General features: G+C 37.2%; 1 protein-coding gene across 15 annotated transcripts in view; it reads right to left on the minus strand.

Annotated features, from left to right (window-relative positions):
• The window catches only part of LOC112570505 (serine/threonine-protein phosphatase 2A 56 kDa regulatory subunit delta isoform-like), a 34173-nt gene extending 18682 nt beyond the window's left edge, over positions 1-15491 (minus strand). For 5 of the 15 annotated variants that reach the window (XR_003100637.1, XR_003100636.1, XM_025248952.1 and 2 more), the window contains exons 1-14: positions 15321-15482; positions 15065-15133; positions 14545-14719; positions 13711-13910; positions 9639-9749; positions 8272-8364; positions 6288-6418; positions 5715-5774; positions 4904-5066; positions 4624-4674; positions 4244-4363; positions 2428-2552; positions 1092-1193; positions 234-306 (exon numbers count right to left, since the gene is read on the minus strand). Coding sequence is in view for 13 of the 15 variants with exons in the window: in XM_025248952.1 (XP_025104737.1) it covers positions 234-306; positions 1092-1193; positions 2428-2552; positions 4244-4363; positions 4624-4674; positions 4904-5066; positions 5715-5774; positions 6288-6418; positions 8272-8364; positions 9639-9749; positions 13711-13910; positions 14545-14719; positions 15065-15133; positions 15321-15347 (1500 nt within the window). In the remaining 2 variants the exon portion in view is untranslated. Of the gene's footprint in view, positions 1-233; positions 307-1091; positions 1194-2427; positions 2553-3738; positions 3864-4243; positions 4364-4623; positions 4675-4903; positions 5067-5714; positions 5775-6287; positions 6419-8271; positions 8365-9638; positions 9750-13710; positions 13911-14544; positions 14720-15064; positions 15134-15320 lie in introns of all 15 variants that reach the window. The other 10 variants (XM_025248959.1, XM_025248951.1, XM_025248950.1 and 7 more) reach the window with 6 other exon arrangements.
• Positions 15492-18316: the final 2825 nt, after the last annotated feature.

Below are 18316 nucleotides of genomic sequence, written 5' to 3' on the forward strand. Positions count from 1 at the left end.
ACTTATGGATAATGCATGCACACATGTAACACGCTTGTTACCATCACACACAGCAAACAACTCAAGCAAAACTGTATGCTTTCAAAGTTCATATTATGGTCAGTCAGAACATCAGAAAGAAAACAAAGACCAAAATAAAGTTAGTGAAATGCTTCAAACATTGTTCTACATTTGTGAATTATGATTTGTGAACAGCTACTGCACAAGCACTCATGTTAAACCGACCAACTGACCTGAGGGTTGTCTTGCGCCAGGGAACTAATCCTGTTCCATGCTTCATCTCTTTGTTTGCTCTTTTCTTTTTCTCTGAACAAAGAATATCCAAAGAACTAAAAGTCATCCTAGAAGATATATGGTCAGCCAGGAGATAAATTGCACACCTGTTCTCTTAACCTTGTGGACCTTTATTTTCCTTTTATACAGACCAAAGGGGAGGGACTGGTGTTTTACGCCGTGTCAGCAACTAAGGCTATATTACGGCAAGCAGCCAGCCCTGTAAACAGATGCCACGTGCAGAGAAAGAACAGCGTGCCCGAGACGAGAAATGAACTCTGGGCAGCCAACCCTCACTGTATTGGTGACAGGCGCTAACCGTTGCGCCACCGGACCGCTTATACACACCAAAGCCAACATGCCAACACAAAGGTGCACACCGCAATGCTGGTCTTAACTTTGTGTTTGCTGATGTGCATGTGTGCGACAAAGGTGCTAGGTCATAAGCAAAAATATCTTGCATAATCAAAAGTACCATTTAACTCACTCATCAGTTCTATATCCATGCACTAAGTTTACCTTTCTATTCTAGTGTTATCTGTCTGCTGATGCTTATGCTTCTTGCAAGGTTAAACTGTCAGTGTGCAGTACATTATGCTCTAATCAACACAGGAGAAATGAGCTTTAAAAACTCAATGATTATTATTAATTGCAGGGTTAATTTCATCATAATCGTGATGGGATGTAAGAAAGTTAAAAAACAAAAGTCTACAGAAAATTTTCATGAGATTCTTTGCTCAAATACAGTTAACAAAGGCAACACGTTTAAAACGGTAGTAAATAAATTTTTTTAAAAAAGGCATAAAATGAAAACTCACTTCTGCCTCTCTGCTTTGTATTGTTGTGTGCAATCATCAAAGAGTTTCTGGTTCATTTCCATGAACAGCTTGAGTGCATTGTATATCAAACCATGGATTGTTCTGAAAGATGTTCAAACCATCAACTATCAACTTAAATATGCAAGTTCTTTTACATGGTACACTAAATTATATAGTTATAATTATACAATTATAAACTATTAGTATAACAGAAAATAATAATGCACATTGCACTGTACATGCAAGCACCCATTCAACCATCCATGCACACACGCTGCACTGGTTTTCCATCGCTGATATATTTACTGTTGGGCTTTTTGGGGTTTTTTTTGTATTTGTTTTGATGCTCCAGAAAAACTGGTTTTAAAAAAATAAACCTTAGATATAAATAACATCTGTCCATTACCCTCTTTAGCCATGGAAATAATTCATAAACACAATAGCACTTGACTGGCTTGCCAAACATGCAAGAAAACAAAGTATACTTTTCTAGTAAGCAAAACAAGTGGAAAAAAAGCATGCATTTCTTGTGCTCTCTACACAGTGTATTTAAAAAAAGGGGTGGGGTGGGAAACACAAAATCTTTGGTTATTAAGAGCAAATAAGAACTCTTAAACCTTTTGCAAAGTTAACTGAAAATACACTGTTTACAAAATTCACTAAATGCAAATGTCTTGATCATATCTGGATTTCATTAGATATGGATATATCTGATCATATCTGGATTTCAATATACTAGATATTGTATGTTAGAACATTAGAACACACAAAAGGGAGACTAATGATAATCACTGTGTATATTGCCATTCTAAATTTAAACACTACCATTTTAGTTTACACTGGCAAAACACCTATTTTTTTTCCTCTAAAGATTTTAAAGCGCTTCATTTGAAATAGACATGCACACTGCAACAAAACCAATGACTTTTTTAAATTCTCCTTACTTCTTATTGCCTCTCAAACTGGTCTAGTTCTACACATGCACATTCATCATTGCTTTTATCTTCAATCGTCTACAATTCTAAACCCTCAGAATGTTGTCTGATCCTATTGTCTCTCCCATGCACAAGGACACCCTGTTCCCCTTCCTCTTCTGCCAACACAGGTACACACAACTGACAGTTTTTTTTTTTTAATATGAGACTGACCTGTATTTATCAACTGAAGGTTTGGATTTTTTATTGGCATGCATTCCCAGTTTTAATATTTAAAAAAATCCCTGACCACCTTAACATCTATCCATGCACACCAGTATATAACCACACAGAACACCCCAAAACATTCCCTGAACTGCCTAAGCTTCCTAGGATAGTATAATGTGGAAGACCTGGCTTACTTGTTCCAGTGCTCTTTGCTCTTATACAGTGCTGGGAACATGATGGGCATTATGCTGGCCACACTGTCACTGATCAGACTCAAGATGTATTCATTATTCCAAAAATACAAGGCTCGCTCAGCCACCTGTATGAGGAAAAACAAATAAATAACCTCATTTCATGAGGCATGACAGTAACACAAGGAGAAGGTGCTCTCATGGGAAACTCAACCTGCGAAGGCAGCAGGTGACACTGCACTTGTAAAATAGGAGATCATGCTTCAAGGCTCAGATACCAGACTCAAAAATGCTGAAGATAACAGCACGAAAGACTGTGCTGAAAGGAACTAAGTAGTGTTACTTGCCCTCTGTGCCCAAATTGTATAGAAAAAGAGCAAGATTCATGGAATATGGCCAGTGTGGCAACATATGGCTGATAGCTCTAACCTCTTTCCAAATTTGCAGCTATTTGAATGAGGATCTGCCGGCAGGTAACCTCTGCATATGAAGAAATATGAACAAAGACAAAGGGAGAATGGATACATTAGGAGATAAAATGATAATCTGCTCAAAGTAGCAACATTCATGGTAGGCTCATGCTCTCCCGCCCCTCACACACATCCGCACACATATATGCATTCCCCCTCCCCAACGCATATATGCATGCACATACAAATGGGTCCACATTAAAACTATTAACTGTATCAAAGACAATGTTAACTAATACCTATACAGAAGATACTTTTCTCAAATAAAAAAGTCTGTTTGGTTGTTGGAGTTAGGTTAGAAGTTGTCTTTTCAATAGGAGTGAAAAAAAAAAAACAACAAAAAAAAAAAAAAAAACCTATCCCTGAAAACCCTAAAAGGTGAACAAATGATTAACCAATGGCAAAACTTGATCTGCATGCAAAGTCAATACAAACTCTCATATGTAGTGTATTTTTTAAGAAGTAGAAAACTGATGGTCTTGAAGTGCAAATCGTATTCACCCTTACCTTTAACACGTACATGGTTGGGACCACCAGAAAAATGTAATCCGATCCTTTACATCAATGAGTAAAACTTACAGAGTGAAACAAGTGCTGGTGTTTCTGATAGCTACTCAGGCAATGCCTACTATACAACAGTCCCATCCATGCATGATGGTAAAAATGGAAGGGTCACAGTGGGCACAATGCTTAGCACAAAAAAAGCAACAGTTTCAAATTACATGCCACAACACAAGAGATGTGAACAACTGATATATAAAAAAAAAAATTAAAAACCATAGGGACTTGGAAGCACATGCAAGCAGCCAAAGACCTTGGGCTGGCCCAGCACAGGCCTGCTTACTTATTCCAGTGCTGCTTTGTCTTATAGAGGGCTGGAAACATGATGGGTAGAATGGTGCCTACATTGTCACTGATGAGACTGAGAATGTATTCATTATTCCAGTAGTACAGAGCTCGTTCTGCCACCTGAAATCGCAGCATTTAAGCCACATGCTTACAAAATAATTATGGTTAGAGAAAACTGTGTGAAGAACACACCAAGCACAAAAGATATAAAATTACTGGCTATTTAAGTATAAATTTTTAAAAAAAGCACCTGCAGGATTTAATACAAACCTGAGAAAAACACCTGCAAATAGTTATTAACTTGGCAAGTGTAATAGATGCTGAGTGGTCTTATTTGTTAATTTAATAATGTTTTAACCATGCAAAATGACAACTACTATCTATACCTGCATTATTATTTGCTTGTGTTGAACACAATTTTGCTTTAGAGACATGCTGAAATGTTGCATGGAAATGTAACTACTAGAAAGTGGAGGAGGTTTGATGCCAAAAGTTACTACCTGGAAGTGTGGACTTGAGACGCACTTTGCCAGCTGCTTGAAGAGTGGCACCATGACTTTGGTAAATTCTGCTGGTTCTATCACATCTAAGATTTCTTCAAGTTCATTTAAAAACATAACCTGCAGAAAAAACATTAGCATTGCAGCAACTTTTGTAGTCACCATGTCTCAATGTGTAGTGAAGTTTGTATTTTTTCCATGTGAAACAATAAATTTCTTATTAAAAGGGGCTTCTGTTCACAGTTATGATTTTCCTGTTTTTGCTATTAAGCCTAACAGCAAGGTGTTTACTAAAACAGTACATGCTGTAGTGTAAGCAATGTAGTGTATGCTGTAGTCTATACTACAGTGCAGCGTAAACTGTAGGCAATTAGACTCACCTCTTTTGGACTGTGGACTTTTGGCCAGAATTTGAGAAGGCCCATAATAACCTGTAACAAGGAAATAAATTTATACTCTCGATCTCCAAACATCCGTCTTCCCTATTCAAAAGTACATTTTTAAACTTTGCCCAAGTGTTTCTCGTAATAATACCATTGCCAAGAAAAGGGTTTAGCAGGAAACACAAGAATTACAGAAAACAGAAACATCACGATTGTAATATGAAGATTACGCAAATGAGTAAATCTGTTTTTTTGTACATCAGCTTTCCAAACCAACCTGCTCTGTAAGACTGGGGTCTTTCTCAAGGAATTGGACAACACAGTAGGCCAGCTGAGGATGGTAGACACTAAGAGATTTCACTTTGTGGAGGGGTAACAACACTCTGAGCAAGAAAATTTTATGTTCTTCCTTCAAAGGCAGGGCAAACCCGTTGATTATACTGTAACAGAAAACACAAGGATCAATTATTTTTATCAGTTTAGACATAATTTACACAGCTGTTGTGTTCCTCGTTCACTCATCATTATCTCACCTTTACATGTTCTTACAATGGGAGAAAGGGCCTGTATTTGTGCTTGTGACAAATGAGAGACTAGCAAAGCTAAATAACAGCACACAATGAATGATACAATAAAAAAATGAGAATAGCAGCACTAAATAATATACACTGACAACATAGCTTTAGAAAATAATTTTTTTTTTAAATTTAAAGATCTAGTATTTCTTGACACCAAGTCAATGGTGGACAAAGTTTAGTTATAACAGTTGGATAAACTTTTAGTAGAAAATGCATGGGATAGTTGCATTTGTTTAACTTTGAGCCATCAATAACATATACCTGTCAACTCTAAATTGACAAGCTATTATTTAAACAGTGATGTTCACAAAGTACAGTATAGACCCTGTTAGCTTTTTTCAATTTCACAAAAAATATCTTCAGAGGATATAGATCTAGAGCTACAATTTCTAGATCACTTAAAAAATATGTTATAGCAATTTTTTTATATAAAAAAATGTTATTTTTTAATAAAAAAAATGTGCACTAACCTTCTGAAAGAAAGTACTGTGTGTGCAGAAAAAAACATACCTTCCTAAGATCTCCAACAACTCTGCTATGCCATTATGATGCTCTGTTTCATAAATAAAGCTGAAAAACATGCAAAATAAAATTTAGCAACAATATAAGGGCACAAAACCCCCTACTTCCAACCAACACAGACAAAACTTTCCAAAATAAAATATTCCCATCACAACGGGGTGGGGGTGGGATGTTTGGTGTTTTATGCCGAGCCAGCAATTAAGGCTATAATATGGAAAGGCAGCTGTCAACAGATGCCACATGCAGAGAAAGAACAGCATTCCAAAGACAAGAGATGAATCCAGGACAGCTAATCCTCAATATATTGGTGACAGGCACTAACCACTGTGTCACCGGACTAGCTCATCACTAAAGGAGGAGGAGAAGCATAAAAACACACACATATCAGACATTTATCACATTGCAAGAAAAAAACAGTTAACATTTCACCTATGTTAAAACTGTCCTAATGCCAACATTTTCCATATTAGCAATGTCACATACAGTACAAATTTCTAAATGACCACTTTCGTCCACTTACCCATACCCTCAGAAAAATGCAATAACTACATTCATATTTACCTGTAGAAAATATTGTTTATGTGTTTGCGTATGAAAGCACGAAGGCCAAGAAATTTTCCATATATCCTATGTAATATTGTCTTCAAGAAGTCTCTCTCCCTGGGATCTTCACTATCAAAGAGATCAAGAAGCTGCAAAAAAAAAAAAAAAAAAAAAAAATTAAATCATACTCACAAAAATTAAGCTTCTTAAAAAGCATTTCATGAACTGGTTAACTGCTTGCACCAATGTCAAAAGCGTATATATGAATATACGTATGCTTTACATCTTTAAGGTACAGCAACCGTTTGCTTCATGTGCAAAATGACATCTTCTTTGGTCTTAACCGCAAAATAAATAATAATAATAACATTTCTATAGCACTTTTCCAATGATTTGCTCAAAGCACTTAATGGAAATTATATTGTGAATCACCAACAACCATGCACCCATATTTACATATAACAGACATGATCACAACAAAAATACCCACTCATAAACAAAATAAATACAGACACATGTTATGCATGTTCGTGATCTGGACAGGTTGCAATGAAATTGCTATTCTGAAAAGATGCATCTTAATTTTAGACTTAAAGGTGGTAAGAGAATCAGTTACAAAGGGTGACAGGTAATCTGCTCCAAGTTGATGGGGCTTAGTAGGAGAAAGACCTGTCCATTTATCCTCATCTTGGTTAGCAAGACTTGAAATACATTAGCCATCATAAGAAAGTTGAACGATTAACTTGCCTTTCTAAGACAATTTATTATCTGATAATCACTAGAAGTTATATGGGCTAAAATCAAATTGAATCCATATGTTTCTATGCATGGAGAAGCTGCCATACCAGAATGAGAATTGTGCACAGCTTCCTTACTGAATATACTTTGTTAATAAATGGGGCTGTGTTATTTGGCATGGACCTGCAGCTGTAATAAAGGACATCAAGAAAGCCAATTATTTAGTCCTTGTTACTCCTCAAGTTCCCGAGCAGACCCGGTTTTGGGCAGCCCACTTCAGTTGGGCCCATATGGTTCCAACATCCTTTGCCTCACTTTCTATTGTTCTTTTCCAAATCTGCTTTGGTCTCTTCTCTTCCCCTGAGGATTCCAGTCAAGTGCCTTCTTGGCAATGGTATTAGCTGGTTTGCGCAGGGTGTGTCCTATCCAGTCCCATTTGCCTTGTTTGATGTCTTGGGTAGTGGTATTCTGGTTGGTTCTTTTCCACAGGCTGTTGGAGATCTTTTCAGGCCTACTTATTCCCAGAATATGGTGTAGACATCAGTTGGTAAAGGTCTGGAGCTTGTTGTTGATGGTGTTTGTCGCTCTCCAGGTTTTAGAGCCATACAGTAGGACTGCCTTCCCGCTGGTGTTGAAAATGCGGGTCTTACTGCTTAAGGACAATGCTCGGGAATTCCAGAGAGGCTGTAGGCTGTTAAAAGCATGCCTGGCCTTGTTGATGCAGCTTTTGATGTTATTGTCCGCTTCATAATCCTTGTTGAAAATGCTCCCCAGATACACAAAGCGATGTTTCCAGGATATTCTCTCCTTGAAGTTGGATTGGAAGTTCCTGCTTGTTGTTGATTCTCATCACTTTGGTCTTCTTTCTGTTGGCCTTTAAGGAGTCTTCTTTGCTTCCAATACTAGCTTACTCAGTTTGGTTTGTGCATGTTGTTGCCAATGAGATAGGAGACTGATGTCATCTGCAAAGTCCAGGTCCTCTAGCTGTTTGGTGAAGGTTCACTGGATACTGGTATTGTTGTCTTGGGTTGTCTTGTGCATAATCCAGTCTATGACCATCAGGAAGATTATTGGTGATAATATGCAAACCTGTCTTACACCGGTCTTCATTATGAAAGGTTTTGTGAGTTTATCAAGAAAGCCAATTACAAGGTCTATAAAGTTGTCAAGATAGCATTATCCGCCGCATATGAGACCACAGTTGCAGTGACTACTTGTCTACATAGACCTGTCTTTCAAAATGTTTCAACTGTCATGCACTTACTTGTAAAACAAATTTTTGGTCGATGTATCTCTTGGCTGTGTTGGGCTGGAAGTCTGGCGACTCAAGAAATCTCAAAAAGAATTCATACACCAACTGAAAAACATAAATACTTTAAAGTTATGCACAGGGAAAAAAAAACCCAACTAGGAGTGCTTTCTTATTTTAAATTTCTTCCATCTACTTTAACTAATTCTCGTCAATGAAATGAGCACAGTTAACATCAAGCCGTAACATTTTATATAACTAGAATATTTAAAAATACAGGAAAAATTAACAACTAAAAATGACTGTTTCTAGTAAACTAATAAATGAGTGTTGGCAGGTTGATGGATCATTCATGAACTGGACTGGAGTAATTTAGTATGTATATATATGTTTTCTCCCACCACTCCCCTATAAAGAGAGTAGAAATGAAGGAAATGATAATGTATACATGCAAACATCCCCAGGTCCACCCTGATCCAACACATAGCACCTTCAAAATCTAAGCCCCTAAAGGTAAATCTAACCCAACTTTTCAAATAACACTAACCTAAACTCTAGCCCCTACCCAATGATTTCTCCAATTTCTGCAAAGCATGCATGCACATAAAACAATTTTTTACTTTTAAAACAATGAAACAGAGAAATCATAATCCAGTTGAAGTGCTTAAATAAGAAGCAGAAAGCGGCAGGTTTGAAGCTTGACTGGGAATGTGGCTGGAGAACTGCCCCCCTCCCCACCTACCCAGCAGAGAAATGACCGCAGAAGGAAAACGTGCTTCTACATCAGGCAGGGCAAAGTTTTCTTTTTGCAGGCCGGTCACAACTTTTAAGCTATGCAGTGAGCCAGTAAAATGCCCCAAAACCCACAGCAGGTGACTACACAACAAACCTAGTGATCATGGAATGGACAATAAATGAACACATAATGGCGCTCTATTACCCAATTTATTGTGTAAACTTGTTTGAATTTAATTACAATAAACCTTTGAAAATAATCATTTTTTGTAAAGGCAGTCGCCCTCGATGCTCTCTAACGACTACAGCTATGTTGTTATCTTTGTACTTTGCCTTTGTTCAAATGTTATGGATTCCTGATTTCTAATGCTGTTGTACTTCATAAATTTCAATCAAATTAACCTAGACTGAATTAAAAATCACAAGTGCACTTCACATTTTGGCAGACAGGCCGGTCCAAAGACCTCTGCGAGCCAGATCCAGCCTGTGGGCCATGTTTGCACACCCCTGTTCTACATGCTGTGATCTTGACACCCCATTCACTGACACCAAGGCCTCTAGAATATGGGACCCTTTACCTTTCATATTTGAAAATATTATTTGCAGTATAAATTTCTTAAAAATCTTAGATCTTGTAGCTCTCTAACCTGTAGATGAGGCCATGCAGCTTCCAGCGTGGGTTCATCTTCTTCTGGGTCAAACTCTGCACCACTTGGGTTTGAGGAAGGTGGTAAAGTTCGAAACAGATTGCAAGCATACTGCAAAAATAAAAATAATCTTAAAAGGAAGTTATCATTAGCCAATGGTATTTACTTCATGGGAAGTGTAAACAATTCAGTTCTTGAAAGCCCTTGCAACTAGAAGAAGGTGTGCGGTTTCATCTTAAGCTCTTTTCTTTCAGTTTAGGTTTGCCTTTTAATGACATTTTTTTCTATTATAAACATTTGGTGCCTAAATCTTTCTCTATTATTGTAAATTTAACATAATGCAGACCTACTGGCAGCAATTCTCAGAATGTTCATCTCCAGTCAGGTGTAAGGAAAGCCATTTCTAATTGTGCTTTAAGATAGATCTAAATTACAGTATATAATACTTATGAAAACAGTGAACTATGATACATATTAGAATAAATTTTTATCTTTTTTGTATTTACTCTCCCACAGACACACCCACCAATTTTTTTTTATAAATCGAGTGTTCTCCTGCCCCCCCCCCCCAAACAGTTGATTTTCCAGGACCTACATCCCATATATCAGTGACCAGCAAAACACAATGTACACATTATGTTCAGCACAGCTATATTAACTAAAAAAAGAATATGCTGTAAGCTTCTTTGCCTACTTATAAAAAAAAACAGTACAGCCAGCAGGAAGGATGCTACGCCATGTAAATGAAATCATCTATCCAAAAATAATACTTGCTCAAATATTTCTGCTATTGTATCTGATACTGTGATATTGATAGCATTTTTAGAACAATGACTAGCAACAGAAAGTATAAAACATCTGCTCAACAATCTACATCATTAAAAATTTCATCACAATGAAAACACAAAACACACTATAAAGCTAGAGCTGGACAGCTAACAACTTCCTGACTATGATCTGCAGGAAATATTTTATTCTAAAAGAAAAAAAATGAAAGGAGATTATGAAATATGTTGTAGCATCAACGACAGTCACATAGTCACTGGGCATTCAAAATTTACAAATTACATGGAAATAAAAGGATGCTTCCTGTAAGCATGGCTGGTCGTAACAAAGATTAAAATAATAGCAATAACAATGCAAATTTATGTAGCACTTTACTTCACCACCAAAGGCTAACTCAAAGAGTTTTACATAGGAAAAAATACAAACACACATAATAAAAATAATGGTCTCAAAAATAAAAAGTTTGTTGTGTTGTGATGTTGAAAAGACGGTGAATACCATCAGTACAGATGCAGTCACAACTGCTTAGTTTTACTACCAAACATTCAGCAAGATTACAATCAAGAAGAAAATAGGTGGCATACATTCACTCAGGGAATCAAAATTGTATGCGGCATTTAAAGAAGAATTACTCACATCTTAAGCAGTAAATCTGATTAGCTAAACTTAATCAAGACATTTCACCATAAAGAAGTTGAATAGTAACAATCAATATGCATATATGATGTCTTGAACAAGTTAAGGCATATTCTATTAATCAAAAATAAGAGTTACTTCAATTTTTCTCTTCAAGTAATTTGATTTGGGATTACTATTTGAAACTATCTGTGCATATTATATTTATGAATGTCATATTTATTTTTATTTAAGGCACTGAAACTATCTCTACTTGGACCATACACAAAAGCAATTAGGTTGACAAAATAAAGGAGAAACAAATCGATACAGACATGTTTTATGATCTGATCAAGAAAAAACATCACAAATTTAACATGACAAAGTCCTTCAGCTGGCAGAAAGAACACTCAGTATACAGATGAACATAACGTAAAGTACAATGTTTTATATGATGCAAACCATTTACTGAGATGCTTTAAAAATAATATCCCTTGCCAACCTTGTTCAATCACACTTCTGGTAGAAATGATTTTCTCCAAAGTTCCCCTAGTTACTGATCATATATCCTCTTTATGTTACCCTTAGTTATAGATATCTTCTTTGTGTTACCGTAGTTATAGATCATAGATTCTCTTTATGCTGCCACACTCATCTCTTGCTCAACATTTATTTTGGACAGATGGTGGTGAGATAGCAAGCTGGAACTGTACATGCCTTTTAAATAGGTTATTTCCTACTTAAACTTAAAAACTTTTATATATATATACTAGAATGATCCTCTTGTAGCATATTTGGCACATCACCATGAAACTAAAAAACACAATCTCAACACATTTTCTGAAGGAAAAAATGAGAATAATATTTCAATTCCAATCACTCTTCAGACTCCCGCATTCTATCCCTCCCTCCCACAAAGACTGTCATATATGGACAAGAGACATTCTCCCTCTGTGCTGCTAAGCAGTAGAACTCTCTTCCACATCACATTTGCCACTCTGACTCCATTGAAACGCTCTCTGAAAACATATCTTTTCACAAAGTACTATCCCTGAATTACTATTCTTAACTCCCTGGCAACACTGTCATGGTAAACGTCATGTAATGACTCCATCTTACACTGTTTACATCCCTTTATCCATCGCTTTATGTTCTACTCTTGTACTTCATCTTTACGCTGTTCAGTGTGCCTATACGTATCTCACTGTCTATTGGCTGTTCTCTTTCATTTATCATTATTGAAGAGTGTGATCTACCTTGGTTGTGATGCTGCATGTTTTAAGTTCCCATCATTATTATTGACTTTACTCATGCTTTGCACTATTTAATGAGTAACCGCCACGGGGAGGGGGAATGTTCATGTATGTGTTTTTGTGTTTAGGACCATATTTTAAACCTGCCATATAATTGCATGTTATTTCTACGGGCAAAGTTACTGAAAATGGTGCTTCAAGAAATCATAACCATGTTAAGAACTGAAAAAAAGTAAAAATTGATCTCGGCTAGAGATAATTTTTCATTAGCATGTTCAAATTAAGCTTACTTTGACTGTTTCACAATTTTAATAGCTTTCACAACCAGTTTTAAATGTGATTTTATTCCGTTTTTCTGTACACTAATGAAAATCAAATAAAACTATCAGGCAGATTAACATGGAGCAGACTAAATGTGCTTTACATCAGGGATGCCCAACCTACGGCCCGCGGGCCATATATGGCCCGCGACGCGATGCCATCCGGCCTGCAAAACTTCTGCCCACAGTGCAGGAAATCGGCATGTTAGCAATAAAAAAAAAAAAAAAAAAAAAAAAAAAGGGAAGAAGAAGTATTTATCCCCACGTAGGGGCGTTTCCCAATCTTTTTTTCGATGGACGAACATTTCGATTCAGTGCTCCGACTTGTTGTCTCTACGATGAGGCCGGACATTCAGAAGTTGGTTTCGGGAAAACAACTTCAAATATCCCACTAATTACTACATAATTAATGGTAAATATAACTTGTTTCTAATAAAAAAATGGTATCTGCTCTATTTTTTTTTCTTTTTTGTATTTTTGCGGTGAAGTGGCCCGCGACATGGCTGTCCGAAATGGATATGGCCCGCGACACGGCTGTCCGAAATGGATATGGCCCGCAGGCCGAAAAAGGTTGGGCATCACTGCTTTACATGAATAAAAACAAATATCTAAATTCAAAATGCTTATTGCACTCATTCAAACACAGACCAAACATATCAATAAACAATTGTACAGAAACATACACACAGCAGCAGACATAAATAGAGAATCACATTTAATGAGCAACAGCTGTTTTTCTGAGACTTATTTAAAAACTAAGCTATTGTCAGCAGATGATTGTAGAAAATTACTATTACAAAGCATGGACATGATGCAGATCAAGTGCTTTTTGTCAACAGATATAAATGACAGGGAGCAGACTAAAAGCTCGATGACTTAGGCTGCCATTCTGAGATTTGTATAAAACAGCTAGAGACTGTTAACATTACTTCTACCTCAGGCTTTCTTTTGGTGTCCACTGACACAAAGTGTGGGAAAAGATGAGAGCGTACCTTGATAGCTAAGGATGTAAGCGCTCTACTGTTTTGGAATATCATACCATGCAGGGCTTACTGTAAATATCAACAAACATCAACTGTGTGAATGCAAACTACTCACCATCTGAATCACTTCTGGATAAATTGCTTCTGTTATGACTCCTCGGTTTTGTGTGACATATTCAACCATCTCATTCAAGGCAGCACGTTTTACCTCTTTCCATTTCAAATCACTCAGGGGGTCTTGCACAAAGTCAAACAACACTGTACACTGTCTAATTTTTTGAATAAATAGCTCCTCCCTTTCTGCAGGTGTTGCATCTATAAACAAAATGGCCAAACATGAAAAATTACTTATCTTCTTGTTGGTACCAAGTGATATTTATTATGTTTAGTTTTTTATGTGCAAAAATCAATAAGTTGTTAATTAAACAATACCATAAACATGCATATAAATACCTGTATTACTAACAATGTCATAAACTGTATATGCTGTTTGACATGCTTGCTTTTATGAAATATACTAAAAATGTGACTCATTGAATTTTTAAATCAAGCATTCAATAAAAAAAATGAAACAAAATAATAAAAGCAAAGTGAAAAAAGGAAAAATGTTTGCATAAACATTAAGAAACAGTGGGGAGTTAAAAGAATGTGGTACAAATGTGCTCTGGGAGTCCTATCTACACCATGAAAACCAGAAAAAGAGGGAGGGGGGCATTAAACTTATGTTTAAATTAAAGTTATGGTTAGCAGACATTCTGAACCCTAATTTCAAAATACCAACTAACCCTAAACCCTTTTCCAGCTGTATGTCATGGCATTCATAGACCTCCCAATGTATATTTGACAAGTTTGATAAGAAAATTAAAAGAGGCACTTCCATTCACATTTGAGAACACAAACTCTGGTGAGAAAATGTGTCAAACTAATCAGTATAATTCACTATACAAACCTTTTAGCAGAGGCAGCTTCTGTAGTTCACGGTTCTTTGAAACATTAAACCTTGATGAATTCTGGCGCTTGTCTTTTTTTATGTGAGGTGGACCCTGATATTTGAGCTTTGAAATTGATGATGGTGGAGGATGAGTCTCCGCATTTGGTGTTTGCGATGTTTTCCGTTTCGCTGTCTGTGGGGGAAAAAGGATGTATGCAACTGATGTCAGTAACAACGGTGGCAACTCATGACAACAGTCAACACTTGACTAAGATTTTATAGTGTAATCTGTCAAATTACAAGTGACTAGCAACACTTTCTACTGTGTAACATTATAAAACATCGTGAATGCAAGCCGTTCTGCATAAATAACCCTCTATAACAAGATTTCCCAACCCAAAAAGTAACATGTATACTTTAGCAACAGAATTTATTTACATATATACACATATATACAATACTTTATACCGCCATCTTGGATATATCGATGTCAACATGGCTGCCTACAGAGAAGCTAAGCAGACAAAATGACAGTTACCTCGTTATCCACATTTTCTGTGCTTTCCTTGGTCGTCGTTTTCGCACTTCCTGTCGTCTTTGCTGTCGTCTGAAATAAATTTAAAAACTGATCTTTCATACTGCATGAGCATTCTTTGCATGTCGGCTGGCTTGTTCTTCAAATTTAGCCCCAACAACACTCAACGCTGCGCGTTATTTCATTTCTTACACAAAACCCCCTGTTGTATTGGATTGTAAATATGTTTAAACGAAAAGATCAAATCAGTGTCACTTACCTTTTCTTTTTTCGGCTTATTTGGCATGTCGAGTGGAGTACAGTACCCCGGTGAAGGTTGATACAGGTTTATCGAAGAACTCGATCGCCTCGACACTAAACAAGGCCGTTCATTGGTCAAAAAAGTCACATGGTTTTGAGGAGTTCATTCTGGATCATGTGACCTTCACCCACAGGAAACAGGAGCGGCAAGAGTTTTTTCCCCCAAGTTTGCAAGCTTGCAGTACATAATAATTTTTCATAAATCAGAAAACTCATTTTGAAAAAGAGCGTTTAAACACTGATTAAGCTACTATTTATTCTGGCAAATCTTCATAAGTAGGATATTAAAATAGTTGGACCAGATATCGAGCTGTGTAAATATTTTTGCATTCTACAAATTTTTAATAACTTATAATTGTCACCGCAATTGTTTGCTTGGTTAATTGTTTACTGCGAGAAAAGCGACACCAAAGCGAATGCACAACTCTGGTCATCCATGCCTCGAAATAATAATAACTAGTAGTAATACGAAAATGATATAATTATAAGGATACTAATTGTATAGCGCGGAATCTATAATCACGTGAGCAGGCTTTCCGCGCTTCACCTATTACCAGGCTCAGCATGTGTAAGATATCGATACAGAAACTGAAAGAAGGAGTCTTTTTTGTAGTACATACTCTTTCACCACACACACACATCTTAACCATGAACAATAATTAGAACTGCAGGATGTTATATATATATTTTTTTTCTTTGCTTTTGAGACCGGCGGTGTTTTTGCACAGTTAATTCTTTACAAATTAAGCCTGCCTTTGATGGTGGGGTAAAGCGCTATGTAAATCAACTTTATTATTGTTGTGAGTATTGTACTGTTGTGTTAGTATTCTACGTGTCTGTGTGTCCATGCATATATGTGTGTATGAGTTCATACGTTTTTCCCCTTGTAAATGCTCGATATCGAGCTTGCTCACAGTATAATTATTAAATAATATTGCAATAAGAACATGTACGTTAGTATATACTAGTTGTAGTAATTACCAGTAGCAATCGAAAATTCTGATTGAAAACCTGATCCAGTGTTGCGAATTCCTTGATGTGTAAAGCTGCAAAGTATTCCTTAAAACTAGAGGAACACGTACGGCGAGTACTGGTTGGATTTTACGCAATTAATCCTGACGGACTGCATGCTTAATTGTGAAGGCATGTAATTGTAACTATGAAGAAAAACGTCGATACAGCTCATGGACGGCAACACACATATTTGTAAGATGGGCGCAGAAAATTACAAGTACAGAAAATTAATAAGTCATTTATATAGCATCTCAATGGCAAATCTTTAAGTGTGCAGCTGCAGACAGAAAGCTCTATGAAGGTTTCTATAAAATTAAGTCTTGAACATCGACACACGCCATTTTACCCGTCGAGTGATTGAAATTCTCCTACACTCCCTTACTAAGACCGAAGAGCTCGACGTTTACATGAATAAAATATTATGCTGTTTATCTGTTCCGTGTCATGTTTGGGCAGCAAGTGACACTGGAGGCAACGCTATCTTGCATGTGACAAGAGCGAAAATGGTAGATAGTTCGATCTGTAGGTCTTTGTCTGACACACCCGTACTTGCCGTCGTTGTCGTCATCACCATCTTCTGTACCGTTACCACACATACATTAATTAATACAGAACAGAATATATAGCTACCAAACTCTACCAAACAGAAAGTAAATAAGCTTAAAATAAGAGATACGCCTTTTTCTTACCAGTTTAATTTACATGAAATGTTAACCACTGTTGATGAAAGATTGTTTACAATATTGATAGTGGGCGCTCGCGTGTTGAGTTGGTGCGTGCGTGCGTGCGTGCGTGCGTGCGACCGTGTAAGAAAAGTTACAAATATGCGTGACCTTTTTTGTGACCCTAGTGATGACACGAAAAGGTGACGTCATTAGCAATATCGCGGAAGGTCAAAGGTGGATGTTCATGGAAGTCTGTCAAAGGAAGTCTTCCAAAAATCTCAGTTGCAGCTGAAGACGAAAAACAGATTCTTCTTCGAATCGATGATGTTAGTGTCGAAATCAATCGATGAGGATCTTTGAAATCAGAGGGGGAAACCGACTACATGGAAGCGCTAGAAATTTAAAAAAAAAAAAAATAGAGGGGCAGTTAAAAATTGTTTTTTTATGCCAACTCGCGGTAACAAATTCGTGTGTTGAAAGTAGTATCGACAAATGGCTGTTAGGTGATAAAGGGCAGCGCTGATTAATGTTCGCAGGCATACAAAAATAAAGCCATGTAATGTTAAGTACACTGTGGCACGCAATCAGTCGGTCGTCCCTTGACTAGTACCTGTCGTTGTAGGGAAACCTTTGATGATGCTAGGTCGTCAGATTATTGGGGATGAAGAAGGTGACAGAGACCAAAGGAACCTCACATTATTCAGGGGACAGTTCAGACAGCAAATATTTGCCATCTGGTTCACGCCTGTTTTTGGCGATAGTGAGAAGGTCCTGCGCAAGACGACCAGTCCAGTCTTTGACGTTCGTAAGCCAGTTCTTCCTCTGGCCACCGCGGCATCGACCTCCCCTCCCCCTCCAAGGTACCTCAAAAGACAGTCTTTGACAAGGTGTCGTGTTGGGTCACTTTGCCAAACCAGGCTCACGTCGCTAGACTTTGCAAGTAGAGGTTACTGGTATCCTGGTAGTGTGGCAACCATGCTTCGTACCTCTTATAGCCGTATACCATTCGTTGCCAATGACCACGACTTTGCTCTTATCAGTGCTGGTCTCCATTCCAATATATGTTCTAAGTGTCTGTCAGTCTGCCGGTAAGATATTGCATTTCTTTGTGGGTACCTACTAATACATCTTTGTCATCTGTAAAGCGTAAGCTACAAATCGACCTTCTACCGATGAAAAATAAAGTGTGGTGGTCGTGGAGGGTTTCACGCATGATATTCTCCAAGAAGATATTAAACATCACAGGCTATAGGAAGTACCCTTGTACAGCTGCTGT

This window comes from Pomacea canaliculata, linkage group LG8, assembly GCF_003073045.1.
Source record: "Pomacea canaliculata isolate SZHN2017 linkage group LG8, ASM307304v1, whole genome shotgun sequence".
Classification (NCBI taxonomy): domain Eukaryota; kingdom Metazoa; phylum Mollusca; class Gastropoda; order Architaenioglossa; family Ampullariidae; genus Pomacea; species Pomacea canaliculata.